General features: G+C 45.5%; 1 protein-coding gene across 3 annotated transcripts in view; it reads right to left on the bottom strand.

Moving 5' to 3' along the window:
• The window catches only part of ABCB9 (ATP binding cassette subfamily B member 9), a 198,698-nt gene that overhangs the window by 87,914 nt on the left and 88,429 nt on the right, over nt 1-22,355 (bottom strand). For all 3 annotated transcript variants that reach the window (XM_086942937.1, XM_086942939.1, XM_086942938.1), the window contains exons 6-7: nt 14,273-14,470; nt 7,127-7,255 (exon numbers count right to left, since the gene is read on the bottom strand). In XM_086942937.1, the coding sequence (XP_086799063.1) occupies nt 7,127-7,255; nt 14,273-14,470 (327 nt within the window). The remainder of the gene's footprint in view (nt 1-7,126; nt 7,256-14,272; nt 14,471-22,355) is intronic.

Here is a 22,355-nt window from a genome sequence, read left to right as displayed (position 1 = left end):
AGTAGGAAACCTTTCATTTAGATATCTAAAATAGATCTTCAGGCAGAGCTTAGATAGACAGGCCTCTGAGTGTACTTGGTGCAGAATATTCAATCTGATGTTACTGGAAGTGTACCATCACCCCTCATTATTGGTTGCTGCATGTTTCAATCAATCAGCATTTGTAGAGCACAACACTGTCACCCCTAGGGGGATATTGGCTCATGCTTAGCTTTAAAGTATCCCGTTCAGCAGCTGAGGCTTTTGTAGTTCTTTAGAATAAGGATTCAGGCTGGGTGCCAGGTTAGTGCTATGGTGCATTGACACAAGGAAGGGCCACTGGAATTCTGTGGTTCTGCAGCGTTTCCCGTATAATTATGGGTTTGCACATAATCTATGATATGCTGCATAATCTGTAGAGTAAAAAAAAATAGGTTCCTAGCTCAAACAAATCAAAAGTTACTAAAATCACAGCAACACGTGTTGACTCCCAGTGGAAGGGCCAATAGAAAGGTTGATTGGGCAACTTTCAGTTACATATTAATGTATTTGGATGTTGAACTGGTACTAAGGAGGTGAAACCCTTACCAACAAGCATTTGCAATGCAATAGGTCTCGCATTAATAAAGTTTGAGCTATTGGCATTGCTAAATAATGCAACACCGATAGCTCAAACTTTAATAATGCGAGACCTATTGCATTGCAAATGCTTGTTCATATAGCATGAACTCTACCTAAAGGTATTGGAGCGCAGTTAAATTACATAATGATAGGGGACATTCATTTGTGGTAGGCACGGGGAGATTAAGTGATGTCTCAACATCCTGTGATTCTGGGCACAACGCCGGAACTCGAACCTGGTTACCCAGCTCCAAAGTCGGCAGCCCTAGTCGTTATGCCACAAGTAAGCCGCTATCAAAAAGAGCTCAGTGGTGTCTGCGGTAGAGGCCTTCCATGCAACAGGATGGTCTCTCAGAACCGTCCACACCTTTGAGGCGGAGCAAGTCTGTGCTAACTGGCTGAGTCCATATAAACACAATCCTGGGGTGGGGTAGGGTGGAAGGTACAAGGGTGCCAGGGGGCACCGAGCAATGAAAATTGGTATTACGAATCAGTGTTGCCCAAAAGGCGCTGGTGGGAGCGAAGGAGGGTGAGAGTCACTGCAGGAAGAGCTAACCTGGTTATCAGGGACCAACCACCTCCTCAATGCCTCAAACTAACCTCTTGCGCCTCACCCAGACCTGAGGCAGGTATGATGCGGGGCACTAAAGGGGCGTTTCCCCTGCTCTGTTTCATCCTACCTGTGCCCTCTTTCATTGATGTACAGAACGACTGGGGTTGCAGTATGACATCACAGAGTTGATACATTTTACATCTTTAGTTCCTTAATAGTAATTGGCTATGAGAAAGAGCGCCAGGAGTATAGACTTCCAGGAGTGGAAACTACCAGAAGTAAACTGTTAAAATAGATCTTCCCTTCTGTTGCTGTCTTCATATCCCAAGAGACAGAGGGGCAAGAGCAGTGCCTGGGGTCGCAAAAGGTAAGCCGGGTATTGGAGCTGCTACACCGTGCTGACTGCTGACCCTAACCACTGACAGGTTCCCCCTTTTTTATCTTTTTATTTTAATATCAGGATTGTAACTTTAAAAAAAGTCAAATTAGGCCCCTGTACTGATTGTCTGTATTCAATGATTCTGTGTCCAATGCATGGTGCGTGTAACCTGTGAGCTATGGTAGAAGCATTATTGCACAAGGAGTAAGGCAGCTAGGCAGTTTATCGACCTCCTCCCAACCCACTGGAATCCTGCTCCAACACCACTGAGGATAGATTAGGCTTCACACCTTTTGCACTGGTTCAATATGCTGACATTGAAAACGTAGGAACCGTTTCACGAGCAGTAATGGCAAATGCTGTTAAAGGCTTTGCAAGTCTAATATGTTCGGAGTGCAGATTAGGATTTAACAATGAGGAAAATATATTTAAAATGGCAATATCTACATTTCTCCCTCTATACGGGGGCAGGGAGGGAGGGCTTTATTTAATCTTAATCCCTTTGAACTAAAGAGGAGAATTTAGCAACATACCAGCAAATAAGAGCATGTTAAAAGAGGTGGTTAAAGATAAATTAATGAGAAAATTGCTTTAGGCAAAGGCAGCACAGTACAGACCCAATATAACAAAATATACTATCCACGTAAAAGTCACGCCCAGGTCAGGGATGTTTTATTTTTTATTTGGAGGGTGAAGCTACGCAGGAGCACGGGTGGACCATCCATATGGGAGAGCAAGGTGGTCGCCTAGGAAGCAAAGTGGGGTTGCTACCTCTGGTAAAAGACAAGAAAAACGAGACCTGTAGCATTTGTAATAATGTTTTTAATGATTACTTTCTGACGTCATTATCGGTCGTCAGTGCTCCTTTAACACTGCGACTAGGATCGGCGAGAATCGCAGCTGTGAGATCCCTTGCTTCTGCCTGTCCAGGCAGGGGCGCCATTCATTTTCCAAGCGAAGAGCAGCGCAGGGGGTATAGGGAGTTCACAGAATACCAAACGAGACACCCAGCGGCACGCTGCCTACGGATCCCATTGCAGAAGGGGAGAGGGGTGCGGGCGCTGCGAGGACAGAGTTTGTACATGACACCCACCGGAGCGCTGCCTGCGGATCCCATGGCAGGGGGGGGAGGGCGGTGGTGCGAGGACAGAGCTTGTGATCTAGCAGCACCTCTAGCAGTTTCCGAGGCTGCTGCCGAGGTCCAGGAGGGAGGCGAGGGTTTGCTGTTAGCAGCGCTCGCTCTCTCTAAGCACTTGAACAAAGTTGAATCATTTGCACAATTTTACACATTTGCTAGCGTGGTATAAATGCGTCTCTTCCAACCATGCGCATCATAAGAAGAGTGCAGCTGTGGCCTCGGGCTATGCTTGGCATGCTGCAGCTGCTGGGCGCAAGGGCCCCTTGTCAGGCAGACACTTCATTTCCCATGCTCATCCCATAGCCCTACATTTTGAAAGTCTGCCTTGAGTCTGCTGGGAAGCGGGCACGTCTTTATACAGCAGCAGCTCCTATAGGACTCGTATGGCAGATGTTTCAGTGCGAGTGGTGCGCGCGCGCCACTGCGACACACGTGACAGCCTATTGGTGTCTATTACGCGCACCAAGCACGTAATAGACACTAATAGGCCTTGGGCGAGGCAATGCGCCCGCCTGTGGCCTATTGCATGCAGTCTTTCATTAAAAGACGCACACAAAGGCCAATAGCTGCCCACAGAAGGAAAAGCACACGCACGAGCGTGTGTGATTCCTGGGGCAGCTTGAAAACCCTGTTTTTCGATTACAAAATGCGCTCCCGCTGCGAAGCTCTGCTACGCAGTGCAACGCAGGGCGCGAGCCCCAAAATGACAAAACTATGAAGTAATATTATCAGGAAATGTGTCATAATTAGCCCTTTCTTGATGCATAAATCTAATAAACCCTGCCTCATAATTGTCCTCTCCTTCCGCAAATTTCCAGTAGCCCTGACACAAGGAAACCATATTCATATTAAAAGTTGGTAACTTATACCTAACTGCAATTATGAAATCACCTCTGGCTCCTACACTGCTGCTTTTTTTGGCAAAATATTAACAAAACTGAAAACAAATGAAGTGTGCTCCTGAGAGGACTACGTTTCTTTAATTTCTAGAACCTTAGTCAACGAATCTGTTGATCAGTCAAGTTCCACAGGTTTTGCATCAGGAGTGTTTTCAGGGTGACCTGTACGGATCCAGTATGTACCACTCTGACCCCCAGTGTCCGTGCTGAACTGTGTTCCTTTTTCTTATCTTTTTAGTATGGTAGGACACTTTAGTAACTTTTTAACACAAGGCATTTACAAACCGATTTACCTTCATGAACATGTTTGGCAGGCAGGTGTGTCAAAATGAAACTTTGGTGATTGCAAAATTTTAAATGTTGCCATGTGTAACTTCAAGGATGTACATGGTAATCCGTAGAGCTGCTGATATGTGAGATTGCTCTTTCTGTGTGTTTAAACTTGTTAAAATCATACCCGAGGACTTCCTGAAGAGCCTTATGGTCGCTAAGGGCAAGGAATTTGATTTGTACTAGGGAGACTTGTTTGATGATGATGCTTTTCTGAGTGCTTCCCACGAGATTGAGGTGGATGTCTAAGCCAGATTGTCCCTTCCTCCTAAAATGGTGTTTCATAAACCCAGGTGGTTCAACAAAGATTGCCCTGATGCCCACAAACTCGTACTGGTGGCACTCAATGCTCAACCCAAAAATCTGTCCCTAATATCCTCTAGACTTATTGTTTATAAAAAGGCGCTTGAGAGGAGGAAGGGGGAACTCAGAGAGGACGCTTGGTCTGACCTGATGGAGGCTTAAATTAAGCCTGACAGCAGCCAATTTTGAGACATAGTTAACCGCCCCTATTCAGTGGGAATGGGGCCCATGCCACTTCCTCCCACATCCCCCCGAGAAGGGGATTGAGCACTTTGAGGGCATTTATGGTTCTGAGGATTGTGTTATCTCACATGAGCCCCTAGCACCAATAATACAACAGTGTAACCCTGCATTTGAGGCGGAGGAGGTTGCGCTAGCAATTGAACGCATGCCAGGCCATAAGCCTCCTGCCCAAGATGGGATCTCTGGTGATTTGTTTACGATGCCATCCAGTCTGTGGGTCCCGATATCAACTTGACTATTTAATCTGGTTGAACGTACTTGTCTACCGCGTTTGTGGTCCCTGTCCATTATCATCCCTGTATATAGAAAGGGTTCCAGATATCTTCCGTGTTGCCACAGGCCCATTTCTTTGATAGACTCGGTCGTCTATGTACTGGGCAGGGTTATCCTAGACAGGGTCATGTCGTGGGAAGAGGAAGAGTCTGTCCTTTCAGATCTGCAGTATGGCTTCGACCGGGCCTGGGCACGTGTGACCAGTGTATACATTTCCATACGCTGATCAACAAGTGGCAAAACCATGGTCGCTGTTTATTGGATACATGGATCTATCGTCTGCTTTTGATAAGGTGAACAGATCCAAACAGTGGCAGATCTTGCTAAATTTGGGCTTGGATCCAGCCATTATCTACTTCCTTGGTGAACTACACATGTATATGAGAGCGGTTGTCTGTTACAAAATAGGTGGATCTTGTTCCAGCTCCTTTCGCTTGAGGAGTGGTGTAAGACGGGTATATAATGGCCCCTTTTTTGTTTACTCTGTATGTGAATGATCCGGAGGCTAGGCTCCTCGATAAGCAGGTGGACTGCCCTCAAATAGGTTGCTGCCAGTTTCCTTCATTGTTATATGCAGACAACACAGTTTTATTCGGGGCAATATGTTGTTTAGGGTCCAGACTTATCCCTATTAAGGGATTGTTTTTGAAGCTCCGTCTTTGTGGACACCTCTGATTAAATCCAAGAGATTAGCTCTGTCAAACTCTATAGGTGCAATCTCTTTTTCCACTAGAATCAGTAGTAAACCACAGGGCGCTTTGATTAACATATATCAGGCCAAATCAATTTCCGCAGACCCCTGTGGTAGTGAGGCATGGGGATAAGTAAATTCAAGGGAGCTTTAAGTGGAGGAAAATGGGCTCTGTAGATGTTTGTTAGCAGTTCCTGCTTCTACCTCTGCTTTTATGGATCATGAAGAGTTAGGGTTTCCCTATTAGTCGTTTTTCATTTCCCTTCATCCCTTGATTAGGTTGCTCACTATCTGGGTGCGATCAGAAAATCACCTAAGTAGAGGGATAGTTAAGGACTGCCTGGAGCTTGATGGGTGGAGGTCAGTCAAATGGCTGGCATATATCTGGGACACTTTTCTCAAACTAGGTAGGCCTGACCTGTTTGAGCTGCCTCCTACTATTCTGAAAGCTGGCATTGCCTGTACTCTGGATAATTTTCTGCTATGGAGAAAAACGAAGTTTGGGTGGGTATTGAGTTGGAGAAACCCCTGTTCCGAGGACATGCATTGATTGTAACAGGTCCCACCATTGAACATATCTGCTTAGTACTTTTAATGTAATCACAGATTCCTCCTTACCAGGAAGATGAGAATGTGCACTTGTGACAACTTCTCTCCCCAGGATCTTTTGCATTTTGTTGTGGATTTTATAACACCCGTTGAAGAATGATTTTATTGTCCTTGTTGAAACTCTTGTATTTTTTTCAAGTCAAGCCCACCCTCATGCATTTACAACTATATCCAGATGTACACGCACATTATGATGTTGCTCGCTTTCTCGCCTCATCATTGAGGCTGAGAAAGACGTTTGAAGAGGGGTGTGAACATTTTATCTGTTTTACACTCTCTTTGGGGAAGTCGATTTTAGACATAATGCACTTTAGCATGTTTCACTGTTATTTTATATTTTTAAGCCGCCTAAAATGCATATTTATCTGCCAAATTATGTACTATGTGAATACCTGATGTGTCATTAGCTGGACATAAATACGATGGTATTTTATATAAGGACTGTAAGGCATTGCTTTAGGTATCACCGTTTTTAACGTTGATTTACCCCTTCCCCCACCCCATGTACTTTAGGTCTTTCTCAGGCTCCTAATGATGCAAAAATGATTATTGCTATGACAATTTAGTTTAAACTATGGGTTTAGATGAAATGTGTTTTTTTTATTGTTTGATATATGCACTTGTGTACTTTCATGATCTTGATAGACCGAATAAACATATTTTCACTGACTGACTGACTACACTTGTTAAAAACTGGAAAAAAAATTAAAAAAAATGAATAAAGTTCCAACATTGTGGATCTTATGTTGCTCTGATAACATTGGTTAAAGTTGTGCTCTGTTTATTGCTAGTTGTTTGTAGAATTAAAACGCTGCCAGTGAAGATGTGCAGAGTTCACAACTTCCTTTGGGGTTGAAAAGTCCCAACAAAATAACTTTTTTGCTGCAGAATCTTCATTTTTTCTAAAAGAGAATTCTCCTCTTCTGCTGTTTTTCTCCATTGAAACCTACTTTTAGTTTTTTCACTCGCTTTGTAAAACACTTTGCAACCTCTGTGAAGTTCCACAGTTTCACAAACCCGTATATTATCCACCCCCAGCTTTCCCCAACAAAATGAAATTGAGACTGGCCACCACTAGACAATATTGCTATGGGGAACATGGACCTACCTGCATGCAGTCCCCCAACAGAAAGATGTAAATGATGAAAGAAACCAGATTCCCACTGCTGATTTGACCAGTTATCACAAGATGTGATCCATAGTACAAGATGCTGAACTGCAGAACCAGCTGGGTGAGCTGAAATAATAGAAGAGTCTTGTTTATATGGATACACTATCTGCAGTCACCCCAAGCAGGATCATACTAATATACTTATGAACATTGATCGATTTTTTTCAGTTTAATGTCATTTTTTTAACACCATTTTTTGCCAAACAATAAGTAGGAGGGTCAAACGGGTCAAAAAGGACAGGAAGACAATGGGAAAAAAGAGAAATATTCAGAAACAAAAACCTACAGAACCTAGAAACTATTGAAGAGATGGATCACAGACAATGAAAGAATAGCAGAAAGAGAAACCAAGATACCTAAATGTGAATCAGAAGCAGGAGCTCACAGAACTTGAGCCATAAAATGAAAGTCCCACCAGCCCTTCCATGGGTTCCTCTCTCCCATCATGATAGCAGGGTATTCTGATGGACCTGAGGACAGGGCCTTAAATGGTTTTGCCACCAGGTTCACCATTCACCAGTGGAGACACTGCCAAACACAGTGTCAAACCAGCTGCCCAGTTTATACTGCCTAGACCATCATAACAAGAAACCCTGGAGCCCCCTACACACCGCAGGGGCTGCAGGGCCTCTGTAACACACCTTTGTATGTCTCCAGTGAAAGACTGCGCAGTCTTGATGATCATCCAACGAAAGCAATGCAAATACTCTTGAGGAAACTCCCAGCACTCCAGGGCAAGTTGTAATGTGGATACTGGAGAAATACCTCCACTGTGGAGGGAAATTCCCAGAACCCACATTTCTTGAAGCATGGGAATTAGGGAATTGACATCACAGAGTCCAGTGCCACATGGGGGCTTCATCTGCGGAAACCGCCTGGTAAAAAAATACCCAAAGCAGGAATGTTTAAAGAAGGTGGACCTTCCTCGGTGGGTTTGACAGAAGCGTGCCCTCCGCTGGACCGTTGGATGGAATGTCTACCACAGACAGTTTAAATGAGGCAATAAACTCAGGAGAGGATAAAAATAAAGACTCTGGAATCCACTGCTGCTTTTCATGTCTCCCGTTGAAAGGCATGCGCTTTGTGTTGCTGAATAAACCATCCTTGTGTAGTTTGGGACAAGAATATGATAATACTCCCATGCATTCAGGTGAGTTTTGTAGATGAGTTTACATGTGGGGTCTGTGATCGCCTTTACCTGGAGGGGAGGTGACCAAGCCAGATATTTTGGACTGAGCCCATTAGGGCAAATAAGTGGTCTTGCTTTATTGCACAGACTGAAACCTTCTACATGTAGTTGTGCCGCATGATCACGTCAGGAATAAATTGTAGATCCTCACCTGGAATGAGGAGGAGGAGACAATAAATAAATTTAAACAGAAGTCAGGAACAGGCCATTTTTATCTCATGAATGAAGCAGATCAGTAAAGAGCATTTGGCCTGGGGGAGATTAGAAGTGTAAAACATTCTAACCACCCGGGAGGGTAAAGGTGGTGACGAGTGTACTAACCACTTCTAGCTCAATGTTTTTGGGACGTTGTCCAGTCTCTGAGGGATAACTTACCTGCTCTTGGTAGCCTCTCTTTAGTCAATACAGGTGTGGAATTAGACTCAGAGATAAGAGTGCACCACATCACAGTAGGTTAGATTTCCATTACATTCCTAAACATAGGCGGCCTGCCTCTGCACATACACCCGTCTCATGCTGCTCCTTCGCCTGCTTTGCCACTGCTAACGGCCATGTGCCTCTATCACAGTGCCTGCTGATCATGCAACTACTCCTGTCCCCAACCTACTTGAAAACACTCCTCAATAAGCAACTCCTCATCCATAAGTAGCCCTCTGAATGAGGAGTGTAGCTGCTAGGTCCTGGTGCCCTACTGCCTCCCTGATCCCTCGGTCTGCCTACCCCTCCTCACCCCCTCGTGTGCACAGTGCACCATCTTATGTAGCTAGGTCTGAGATACATTCTTTTCCATACTTATTGACATGTGTTTTTTTCTGCTGATCCAAAACACCCCAGGCTTAGGCAAACTAACATTTGGATCCAAAAGACTAATGGGGAGGACGGATGGGGGGTTTCAAAGATGATCTAATACTTAGTCCAAACGCAGCAAAATTAAAGGAGAACCCTACAGTAGGTAGCTGCTCATTTAAGAGATAACTTGTGGTTCTAGGGTGAAGCCCTAATCTCTGTCTCTGCAGACAATCTGGGTCTGGTGGATGCTTGATTGGTACCTCAGCAGTTGGACTTTCTCTCATTGTGGAATCTGTAAGGTGAGGTTAAAAGAACTCATTTATTTGAAGGTCTCTGGTCCTCCGTGTAGACTACTGAGGGATCTGATGTAGAGCATGATGGGAGTGGACTTCCCAGCATCACATGTCAGTGGTTTCAAAGAATGAAGTTGTGACAGGTTCTGTTGATCAGATCAAGACTTCTCTGACAAAGATGCATGGTACTTTGCCACTGAGTCAGAAACCTATTGTTCCTATATCGTTCCATACCTTATGAAAGATTTCCAGGCTTTGCAGGGCTACTATGACTGCAACGCTCTTTTGTTTCCAGCATAGCCGTGGCCAGACCTAGCACCGCCTCTTTTGCTCGTCTCTGGAGTGGCAGCAGGGCGTCAATTCAATGTTTTTTCCTGAGCAGCAGATTTTTCTCAGTTGATTACGCTTTTGAAGGTGGCCTTCCTCAGACAAAAGCTTTACTGTTGATGATAGAGGATATTGTGAAACAAACACTTGAAGTAAATAATTTGTCTATCTGTTATAGGCTCTTCAGACCCGCTGCACAATCTTGGCATCAACCTTCATCCCACTGACTATCCCTGTGGCATATTTTTTCTAGCCAGGTCTGCCTTTCCTCCCACGGGCAGATGATGTAGTTGTAGACCTATTATACTTTCAAAGGGGTACATAACTATTCATCACATAGTCCTACTGGCTATAGGAATATAGGCAGGTCAAACCCCTATTTTACTAGTGGAGGGTAGGCTCCAGCCGTTCATTAAAGTAAGTTCAATGGGCCTGCAACATGTCAAAACAGTAATCTCTCAGACAGGGCATTCAGGATTTAGAGGAAAATTGTGCTATTCTACTGTCCCTGGAAGGATCTGGGGTGGGAGTGTAATTCAGCTTGCTTTTAGTCACAAACCTTTCATACAATTCTGCTCTACTATTGACCTGAAGGACATGAATAGGTTTTTCAAATTCATTCTCTTCAGGAATGAGAGCATTTAGAGAATGGTCCTTGCAGTATCCCTGACTTTTTGGTGCCTAGAGACAGGCAGGATAGTAACATCCACACTCCGCCAAAGCTTTCTGAGCTTCACACTTCTGTCAGGAAACTCTCAGTTCAGGTTATTCCCCTTCTCTCTTATCAGCATGGATAAGTACCCTTGGTTTAAATTGTTAACACAGAAAGAGTATTTCTCCACCCCTGTCTATATTTAACCACTGTGGTCCCTTCACATTGGACTGCTCTGGGCATGGAGATGTTCCGTGCTCTTCATTCTTCTCAAGTCACTATGGTTTGCTCAACACAGCCTCAGGAATGGTTTTTCATCCTCTTCATCAAGCACTGACTGTTCAGAACCAACTATGCTTCCTACTTTCGGGGGTGGTCAGTGTTGGTTCAGCAGTAGCTTCAGTAGTGTCAGTAGCTTTGGTTCAACGGGGACATGGCCTCATCTTTTTAGAAAAGGTACGTACTCTGTTGCCTCCCCGGATAATGGCTACATAATTCCAGTGACTCGGTCCATCCCAGGGACCTGACGTGGTGGTAGGAGGAGAGGACCTCCCTATAGCTTTAGATCTGGATCCCAGGAGCCTTTAGCTAGCTGGCATGAAAAGATGAGGGTGATATTAAGTACCTAAAATGCACAGGTTTTCTTGGATTCTTTGGAGGCAGCCAGGTACTACAGCTAGTAAGAAGTCATTACCTTCTTCAGCAACCTCCTGTCATTAGGAGAGACAGCTGAGTTGTCAGAATATACATTATCCCTCATGAATTATGAGGCGGCTCACTGCCTGGGCATCCCGGAACAACGTGATGAGTCCATCATATTGCACCTGAGGGAGCAATAGTAGGGTGTTCGTATTGGATGCAATGTCAATGTGTATGCCTAGAGCGCTACTGTGTGCATTGGAAGGGTCCTGACATTGATCAAGAGGAAAGGCCGGCTCCTGCTGTTTGAGGAATTGCTGGTTTCCTAGTCTCCAGCAGACGTCAGTGGCCCCTGCTGGGGTAATTCACTCCTACTCTTATGTGAGGTTGAGAAAATGGCAGAAAGCAGAACAGCTTGGTCTGCCAAGATAGAGGCTGTCTTCAAAGGTTGCCCTAGCTGCCCAACACTCAAGGTGGTCATCCACTCTAAGCCCTTATGCGCATTACGGGGGTTCTTTCTACTACTACTGTTATGTGAGAGATCTCCTGCCTCTTTTTTCAATGCCCATACGGTTCTAAACCTCTCGAGGAGGGCTTCATGTTAGGCTCATAGATTGCTTTCTGTAAGACCGGATGGCATATTCTATCACTGCATTCCAAAAACCTGAGGAGTTTTTCAGTAGATCGGCAGCTAAAGTCTACATCCATGTCACGGGTCACTTCTGGAGTCGTCCTCTAATGCTCCAGATCTTGCAGATAGCCACATTTGTAAAGGAATCATCCTTGAATGTTTTATCTACTAGGGTGAACTTCTGTTACTCTCATATCTGCACACAGGTCAGAAGACCAGTGGGATCTTGAGCATGGTTCTGTATCTACAGTTTCTTCCAAGCGTTGACATGAATTAAGGTGTTGCCATTCCCTTCCTCCGCCTGGTTTCTTCAGCAGATAATAAGTAGGGCTACATTCCCTAGAATTGGGGATGGCCGCACAGCTACATTTTCTGTGACACTCCATATGCATCCTTTGTTCCTTGTCATCAGGGTAAGAAGCCCCTAACTGAAACCTCTAGCAGGTGAGTGCATCTTACTATTACCTGGGCTTATGGCAAAGACAAAGCCCAAGTCACTCTTCTGACTGTGATTTAGGTTTGTACCATCAGCAGTGTTTGCTTCTTAGACTCAATCTAGGGGAGCATCTATGGTCGATATTGACCGGGTATCTATTTGTGCTTACCTCAATGCTCTTCAATCAATCAATCAGGAGTTTGTTAAAGCGCGACTACTCACCCGTGAGGGTCTCAAGCCGCTAGGGGTGGGGGTGAGGGGGGTGAGGGGGGGTGGGGTGCAGGTTCCATTCCATCAAGGAGGGGGTCTGTCGAAGAGCCAGGTTTTGAGGTTTCTTGCGAAGATGGGGAGCGATGTTGTCTGTCTGAGATGGAGCGGAAGGGCGTTCCATGCTTTGGCCGCGAGGAAGGAGAAGGAACGGCCTCCCGATCTGGTCTTTCTGGTGCGAGGGACCATGGCGTAGGAAAGCTGGGCTGATAGTAGGGTCCTTTGGGGTGCGTGGAATTTGAGTCGGCTGTTCAGGTATGCTGGTCCGGTGCCGTGGAGGGCCTTGTGTGCGTGGGTGAGCATCTTAAAGGTGATTCTCGCCTCGACGGGGAGCCAGTGGAGTGTGCGCAGGTGCTGGGAGATGTGGCAGTGTTTTGGCAGGTTGAGGACCAGTCTTGCGGCGGCGTTCTGGATGTCCTGTAGCTTGCGGATTAGGTTTTTGTTTATTCCGGCGTAGAGTGCGTTGCCGTAGTCGAGTCGGCTGGTGACCAGGGCGTGAGTGACTGTCTTTCGGTGTTCGAAGGGGATCCATTTGAAGGTCTTACGAAGAAGGCGGAGGGTGTGGAAGCAGGAAGATGAGACAGAGTTGATCTGGCGGTCCATTTTGAGCTCTGAGTCCAGGATGATTCCCAGGTTGCATGCGTGGTCTGTGGGGGTTGGCGGGTTTCCGAGGGGGTTGGGCCACCAGGTGTCGCTCCAGGCGTCGGGGTTTGGGCCCATGATGAGTACTTCTGTTTTGTTGGTGTTTAGTTGTAGGCAGCTGTTTTTCATCCATTTGGCGACGGCTTCCATGCCTTCTCGAAAGTTGCGTCTGGCAGTGTTGGGCTCGTTGGATAGGGAGAGGATGAGCTGGGTGTCGTCTGCGTATGACACAATGTTGAGTCCGTAGGTTCTGATGATGGGGGCAAGTGGAGCCATGTAGACGTTGAAGAGCGTCGGGCTGAGGGAGGAGCCCTGGGGGACTCCGCAGGTGGTAGGTGTGGGGTCTGAGAGGAAAGGGGGGAGTCTGACCCGCTGCGTACTGCCGGAGAGGAAGGAGCAGATCCAGTCGAGGGCCTTTTCCTGGATTCCTGCATCGTAGAGTCTGCGTATTAGGGTGCGGTGGGAGACTGTGTCGAACGCCGCTGATAGGTCGAGGAGGATGAGGGCTACTGTTTCTCCTTTGTCCAGTAAGGTGCGGATGTCGTCTGTTGCGGCGAGGAGGGCGGTTTCCGTACTGTGGTTTTTTCTGAAGCCGGATTGGGAGGATAATGCTCTTGTCTACAACAAATGTCATGTGTCTCTTTCGATGTTGTATTTCTCTGTTCAGCAGTCTTGTGAGTCTTGAGTTTTGACACATGAAAGCCTCCATATGAGCAGCATGTGTGTCTGTGTTTAATTGTCAAATTCATTTGCAGTGCATTTTAAGACTTTCTACCATATGCATTTTGCAACATAAAGTGATTTTTAAGGGACCTGACATGCCCTAGATTATATCCCTTGGCATCATTTCCTGCTCCTCAAAATACCAATGAAACCTACGTAGACCAAATAAATGTAAATCATAAATGGCAACACCCAGCAGACCTCAAAAGAAAAAAAGTTATTTTCACAATTGTTATGAAAACTTATATCCATTTAAAAATAAAAAGTATGCCTCCAATAAAATGCAGCTCTAGCCCAAAGCCCAAAACAAGCAGTCAATTAAATAACATTTATATTAAACGCAGAACAAAAATAGCGCAGTTATTTTGGGATACTGTGGTAACTGACCATACCACCTTGGCCTGAACAAAGATTTTGGAATCACAAATAGCATTGGTGTTTTACTACAGTTTATGTTTCCCATAATTTGTAAAAGTAAGAACACGAGTTACTTACACTGGCAGACCATGTGAAGAAAGTTGCTGCTCTGGCTTCCTTTTTGCACAAAAGGTGCACCTGCTGCAGTTTTTCCTGGTAGAGTTTCACCTCTGTCTCCTCGTTGGCAAAGCTCCGCACTGTCTTCATTGCTGAAAGTACCTCCACTGCAATATTGTTGGCTTTTGCATGAGCGTCCTGAACGCCTTCGGCAAGTTTCTAAAAGAGACGTAATAATATTCATTATAAAACTAATAATGATAATATAATAAGAAAAACACGTTTCTATAAAGAGAATATACACTCTGCTGAGAAATGAGATGAAAGAGATGATCCTATTGGGCTTTAGGTTTCATTTAGAGTATGACGCCCAGCCTGTTTGTTGTCTGTCAGGGTGGCAGAGGTACTTACCTCCATCACAATGGCTGGCCTACTTCCAACCATAATAAGATATCTTCACCGGCCCTGCCAAGATCGCTGTGCCTTTCGAAGAGCTGCCGCCACAGCGGCTCTCCAGAACGCACTGAAAGTTTGCCAAGTGGCCTCCATGTTTCATGTGGTGGCTCAGCAAACTGCTTTGTTTTTCAAAAACAAACTACAAAAGTGGGAGTTTCTGCCCGAATAACAAACTAACTAATGATTCTGACATCCTGGGAGAATTCTCCCAGAGAGTGGGGGTCATTTAAAAAAATATATATATATGTTTGTGAACGCCTGGGTTTCCCTTGGCGTCCCAAACTCAAAACAAGTGCGGATGGTCTGATACACCAATAACCTCAACTCCATTGGGCTGTGGGTGTAGGGTTGCCGCTGGCAGAGCTAGCAGGGACACGGTTGTCGGAAACACGATGGACTGCCTGACTCCAAATAGAGGGGACAGTCTGCCAAACTCTAAATCAGGCCCGTTGACTCCATTGAGCAAGTTCCTTTTGGTAGTCGTTTTACGGCACTCGGGTCAAGGGGCAAGTGGGAATCTATTCCCTTTACTATAATATGAAAATATCTCCCTTGCTTCTTTTGTTGTATGTCTGATCGCTGGCTCTATATTTTAAACCTACTATTTCTCACACCAAAATGAGCCCCAGTTTTGTATTATCAGGACCAATATCTTCAGCCTCAATTCTTTAATATTGTTATTATAATTACTATTAGTAGTGTGATTGCAATTAATAACAAATATTAATATTGTGTGTATTAGTATTATCAAACTATTATTTTGTTGTTGTTTAATAAAACATTCAAGATAACACCGGCAATAGCAGAAATAATAATAACATGAATAAAAAGAAATACTATTTACTAATAAGAATGTGAATATACGGGTTAGTTCATAATTGCATTCTTGTCAATGCCCTCCGATCATCTGGCATCACCGGCTCAGTTCTCAACTGGCTTGTTAGCTTCCTATCCAACCGCACCTTCCAAGTCTTCTCTTCCTCATCCGCTTCCCAAACTTTTACATCTGCGTATGGAGTCCCACAGGGTTCCATCCTGAGCCCCTTGCTCTTCAACTTATACGTCAGACCTCTGGCGTCTATTGCGGAGCAAGCTGGGCTCACCATTTACTCCTACGCAGATGATACCCAGATCATCTATTCTCTATCCTCAGACTCTCATGCCTCCTCATCCGCCCTCTGTTCAGGACTGAGCAGTATCGCAGCCTGGATGCTGGACAACAAACTCCAACTGAATGGGGGAAAAACAGAACTTCTTCTGTTTGGCCACAATACCACTCTATGGGGACCCCAACACTGGCCCGCTCAAACGGGCACTCCACCCACTCCTTCTAAATCAGCACGCAACTTAGGCGTGATTTTCGACGACCAGTTATCCATGAAAAGCCATGTGGTCAAAACTTCTTCCACCTGCATCACAATCATCAAATGGTTGCGCAAAATCATCTGGATGCTGCCTGTGGATACCCAGAAAACTGTAGTCCAGGCTCTAATCACTTCTAGACTAGACTACAGTAACATTCTTCTCCTGGGCGCCAGCAAAGAGGTGATCCGTAAACTGCAAACAGTCCAGAATATGGCAGCACGACTGCTCTGCAAATTACCTAAGACTTCCCCTACCTCTAACTCCCTCTGCACACTACACTGGCTCCGTATTGAAAACCGCACGAAATTCAAGGCTCTCTGCATCATGCACAAAATAAATACTGGTCTGGCCCCACCATATCTCACATCCTTGGTTCACCACCATTGCCCCCCTCCCCCCCGCACTCTGCGTTCATCTAACCAACACCTTTTCTCAGTGCCTAGAATCAGAAAAGCCAGAATGGGAGGCCGTTCTTTTGCCTGGCTAGCCCCTTCACTTTGGAATTCTCTTCCCCTTCAGTTACGAAAAGAACCCAACTATCTCAGATTTCGCAAACAGGTAAAACATTGGCTATTCAACATGTAGCTTCCTCCCTTCTGACTTCTCCTCTCCTTTTGTTGGTTTTAGCGCCGGGAAACCTACGGGTAGCTGAGCGCTTTATAAACTTAAATATAATAATAATAGCGCTTACTCTCCCTGATGAGGGGTAATAACATTATTAATAATGTTAATGTTATTATTCCTCAAAATAAAGCAACACTACTCCAAATAAGTACAACAATAAAAATAATTATAATAAAAATAATAAATATAATAACAACAACAACGTTACCAGGTTTATTATAATTGTTAAAGGTTATACATTCTGACAAAGATATTATTGTTCTTCAAAGTTCCTCTATCCATAAAGACATCTGCAACCCCACTGTGGTAAAAAAGAACGTAGGCTTGTTTGAGAGTGTAGTGTTGATGCTAAATTAAAAGGACAGTCCACTGGTGGGATTTTCTCTGTACTTCTTTTTCCTGAAAGTTTAAATTCTAGCTCTGGATTTTCCTCTAGACTGTGCACTTCCTGCAGAAATGTGCAGATCTCCACTATCACCCAACTTTTACCAGACCCTGGGGCCCTCATTACAAGCGGCCTGGTTAATTGCGATATTTTCGGTAACTGCAGTTACTGCACATATCGCAATAATGAGCTTTGAGATCAATATTGGCAGAGCAAACCTGCCAACATTTATTAGAGGAAAAATACAGGTTATTGATCAGAACATGCAGATTTTGGTGCAGTAAGCAACAAAATGGGTGTTATTCCTGCAAAACTAGTGCTTGGGTGGTATTCGATACATTTAAACCAAACAGAGTAAGGAGCGATAAATATCACATTATTTACGGGGCAGTTTGTGATGGTCGTCTTTGTCTCTTGTCCTAGTCCACTCATCACCAAGATAACCAAAGCTTCTCTCAGTAAAAACGCATCCTTCAAAAAGCTTATGAAAGCAATATTTACTCCCATCTTGAATAAAAATGGTGCAGATAAAATCCCTCCCACACAGTTACGGTGCTCAAATTCCCAGTTTTCAAGCAACTCTTTTCTAATGTAGTTTTAGGTAGTGTTGTGTTATAATGTTGTATTGTGTGTATTTGTATAGCACATTATCACCTGTGAGGGTATCCTGGCGCTTTGGCAGGTGGATGTGGCTGCTGGCCTCAGGGAGCCTCACTCGAATATCCAGGTCTTCAACTTCTTGAGGAATTCAAGAATAGAGCAAGAGGCTCTAATTTGGAGGCGGAGGTTGTTCCACACTTTAGGAGTGGGGAACAAGAATGAACAATCTCCTGATCTGCTTTTACGTAAGTGTGGGATGTGTGCTAGTGAGAGTCCAGCTGAGCGGAGGTACTTGGTGGGTTGGCAGAACTGCACACGGGTGTTCAGTTAGGCTGGGCCTATATTGTGTAATACCTTGTATGTGTTTGTGATGAGCTTGAATTGTGTGCTTATGTTTTGGGAGCCAGTAGAGTTCCTTCAGGTGTCATGTGACGTGAGACCAACGTGGAAGGTTGAGGACCAGTCTGGCTGCTGCTTTTGAATGGTCTGAAGTCTTTTTATGAGTTGGTTGGTTATTCATGCACAAGGGGTGTTTCTTTAGGCCAGTCTACTGGTGATGAGGGCTAGGGTGGCAGTTTTCCTAGTGTTGTTGGGTAGCAACTTGAATATCTTTTTCAGCATACTCAAGGTGCGAACGAAGGACGTGGTGAATGTGTTGACTTGTGAAGACATGTCCAACTGTTGGCGATAATGATTCTGAGGTTTCTTGTGTGCTTGGGGGGGGGAGAATGGTTCCAAGATTTGTAGGCCATTGGCAGAGTTCAATGTAGCGTTGTGATTGGTCTGAGCGCCGTCTTTCGGCGCTCAGACGGGAACTGGGAGCCTGTGCATGTTCCTCACCAGGCTGTGTAATGCAGCATGGTGGAGAACATGCACAGTGCACATGATTGTTTGGCCGGCCCTCATGAGCACTTAGAGGGAGTGCACACCACTCCTCCCCCTGCTCTGGCAAGCCACGCCACGTCACTGACTGCATTAGGATACATCAAATGATTATAACGTTAAGTTACTATCATTTGATTTTTCCTTTTGGGTAGTGATGCGATGCTCCTCCGCCTCAGTGGTGGTGCCGCCACTGCGTACACTCCTGGCTCCCAACAAGTTGGCGGAGCGCATAGTAGTCTGATGAGAGCTGCAGAGTCAAGCCAGACCATACAAAGGGGTATTCAGCACTCTGTGTTAAACTCCACTCTACCAGATTACAACCAATTGTACAGTTGCCACCTGAGCTAGATGCATTGCCACAGGCGCTAATTACAACAGTGCACAGCTGAAAACAAGTACACATGAATGAAAGCTGAGAACACAGTTCATGTGCTAAGCGGTGTTCAAAAGGCCTAGATGGAGGTCAAAGGTGGTAGAATTGCAGCTACTACTTTTATCAAAGTTGGACTGCGGAAGTTTTAATGAGGAAGGAGGGGGTTGGCACCATGCACTGCTTTATGGAAAATGTCGCTGTGAGTTACCTAGGGACCTGTGCGAACAGGATGCGGGCATTTTATTCCCTGAAATGTATTATTGAGTGACGAGATATGGAGCAGGGCAATGGGTGGTGTTTTTTTCAACACTGAATGGGAAACTTGTAGACAGAGAGGAGAGCAATGTTGGATGCGGCTCTTCTTACCCCTGCACAAATGATCCATGAAAACTAAATCACACGTGGGCGCGTATGAGGAAAGGCAGAAGATATAATATGACAGGGATTCTCGTCAGGAAAACAGCCGGTTGTTGAGGGTTCCAGATGTCGAATTGTAAATACTGAATATTTCAATTGCACTGCGCTGCGATTACCGCTTGTGCCTCTAGATGGCATCAAAGTAAAATGTGTCTTCTGTGGAAATAAGGTAAAAAGTGGTTTTCGAAAAAAAGAGGAGAGGGAATATATTTGATATCCCACAGCTCTAAAGTTCGGGCCGTGTTTGCTCCACAAAAGCATTTGGCGGCGAAAAAATAAATAAGCAGCCGTCCTAACACTCCATGAATAGGGTAACAGGAACAATACCTGAACAAGCATAGGCAAAGCCAATAGGCCTTACTTATGTGACAGCTATTGACTGGGGCAATGTGTTTTAGCCATGTTGTACAACAGTGTGACTGCTGTTCAGCATGGCTATAAGTTAGTGGCGGGGGTGGGGATGTGTGTGGCGGGGGTGGGGATGTGTGTGGCGGGGGTGGGGATGTGTTGGCGGGGTGCGGTACGGTAGATTGGAGTGATGTACATTGGGGTAGAGTGGAAGGGGCTGGATTTTAGTAGAATGGAGTGGGTAGATTGGGATACAGTGGAGTAGACTGGGGTAATGAGTGAGGTACAATGGGGTAGATTGAGGTAGAGAAGATTGGGGGTAGAGTGAGGTAGACTGGAGTGGGGTAGATTGTAGTGTAGTAGAGTGGGGTAGATTGGCGTGCTGGATTGGAGTGGAGTAAATTGACGAGGTAGATGGGGTGGGTTACGGTAGACTGGAGTGGAGTGGGGTGTACTGCGTGGAGTGGGGAAGAGTGGAGTGGGCAAGATTGGAGTGGGGTGGTCTAAGGTAGAGTGGGGTGGTCTAGGGTAGAGTGGAGTGAGATATATTGGGGTAGACTGGAGTGAAGTGGGGCAGATTGGGGAAGAGTGGAGTGGTGTGGATTGAATTGGGGTAGATTAGAGTGGGGTCGATTGGGGTAGATTAGAGCATGGTAGATTGAAGTGAAGTGGGTGGGGTAGAGTGGAGTGGGGTAGATTGGAGTGGAGCGAAGTAGATTGGAGTATAGTGGGGTACACTGGGTGCAGTGGACTGTGGTAGACTGGCATAAAGTGGAGAGGGGCATATTGGGGAACAGTGGGGTGGAGTGGAGTGGGGTAGCTTGAAGTGAAGTGTAATGGGATAGATTAGGGTTGAGTGGATTGGAGTAAGGTACACTGGAATGGAGTGGGGTAGATTGAGGTTGAGGGGACTGTGGTAGATTGGGATAGAGTGTAGTGGGGCAGATTGGGGAAGAGTGGTGTGGGGTGCGGTGGAGTAGCTTGGAGTGGAGTGCAGTGGTATAGAGTGGAGTGGGGTAGGATGGAATGGGGTAGATTGGGTGGATTAGCGTTGAGTATATTGGAGTGGAACAGGGTAAATTGGACTAGAACGAGGTAGACTGGACTAGAGAGGGGTAGATTTGAGCTGGATAGATTTGAGTGGGACAGTTTGGAGTGGGGTAGAGTGGAGTGGGGTAGAGTGGGATAGGGTAGAGTGGGATGGGGTGGAGTGGGATGGGGTAGGTTGGAGGAGGGTAGAGCGGATTGTTGTGGGGTAAATTGAGAAGGGGTAGATTGTAGTGGGGTAGAGTGGAGTGGGGTACATTGGAGCAGAGTTGGGTAGATTAGAGTGGAGTGTGGTAGCTCGGGGTATAGTGGAGTGGGGTGGATGGAATTGGGGTGGGGTTGATTGGGTTAGACTGAGTTGGATAGATTGGAGAGAAGTGAAGTGTGGTCGATTGGAGTGAGGTACATTAGGGTGAAGTGGGGTTGATTGGGGTAGATTGTAGTGAGATGGGGTAGACTGGATTGTAGTGAAGTGTATTGGAGTGGGCTAAACTGGAGTTAAAGTGGAGTGGGGAAGTTTGAGGTTAGACTGGAGCGGAGTGTGATAGATGGGTGTAGATTGGAGTTGGGCGGGGTAGGTTTTGGTGGGTTAGACTGGAGAAGGGTGGAGTGGGGTAGATTGTGGGTGGGGTAGACTGGAGTAGGGTTGATTGGGGTAGATCGGTTTGGACTGGAGTTAAGTAGAGTAAAGTGGAGTGGGTTAGATTGAGTTGAGTGAGTTAGACTGCGTGGAGTGGCGGAGTCTTGAGTGGAGAAGAATTGAGTGGGGCAGATTGGAATGGGGTGGGGTAAGTGGTGTGGAGTGAAGCGGCGGAGAGTACGGTGGTGTTTAGTAGAGTGGCATGTTGTGTCATGGAGTGAGTGTCTTAGAATGGAGGGGTGCGGCATAGAGTGGAGGAGCAGAGAGTGGAGTGAGTGCTGTAGACTGGAGTGCTGTAAAGTGGAGTGGCATAAAGTGGACTATGAATGGTGCAGTAGTGCACTGCCAAAATCAATTGAAATGACCATTACATTTGCAGAGACATACAGTTTTAATGCACACAAATGATAATGTGTGGAAATATCATCAGTACTGATGTGTTTTAATCGTAGTCAAATATTTGTTTCCACCACACTCCAGAACGACATAATAATTTGCTTAATTTGTACCTTTGTAGTTCTGATCTATTCTGAAATAACAGCACAGTTTATTCTGGTTGTGTGCTAGAAAAAAATATTCTATACCCTCTCCCCTCGCTTGGCAACTCAGCAGGATTGTCACATAAATTCTCTCACTTTGAAGTCAGAGAAAGACAAGTAAACACAAAGCTCCCTCGGAAAACAGATCCAGAAATTGACCTCTGTCTTTGAATGCACAGCAAATGTGACAAGATATGAACAAGATTGAAAGGCCTGTTTACAGAAAACGAGTACTCAAAAGGCTACTCAGGCATGAGCTTGGGAGGGACAAACTCAAGCTGGCAAGCCTAAAGCAAAATAAGCCAGCAAATAGAAAGCAAACAACTGGGAGTTACAAACCACAAAGCCAATAATCCTTTGGATTATCTCTCACGTCATAAGCAGATGTCACCCAATTAGTGCTTGCCGTTCATAAGAACGGGGAC

Source organism: Lissotriton vulgaris, chromosome 11, assembly GCF_964263255.1.
Source record: "Lissotriton vulgaris chromosome 11, aLisVul1.2, whole genome shotgun sequence".
NCBI classification, from domain to species: domain Eukaryota; kingdom Metazoa; phylum Chordata; class Amphibia; order Caudata; family Salamandridae; genus Lissotriton; species Lissotriton vulgaris.
Note: the sequence above shows the minus strand (reverse complement) of the source record. Positions and strands in the feature narration are given on the sequence as shown.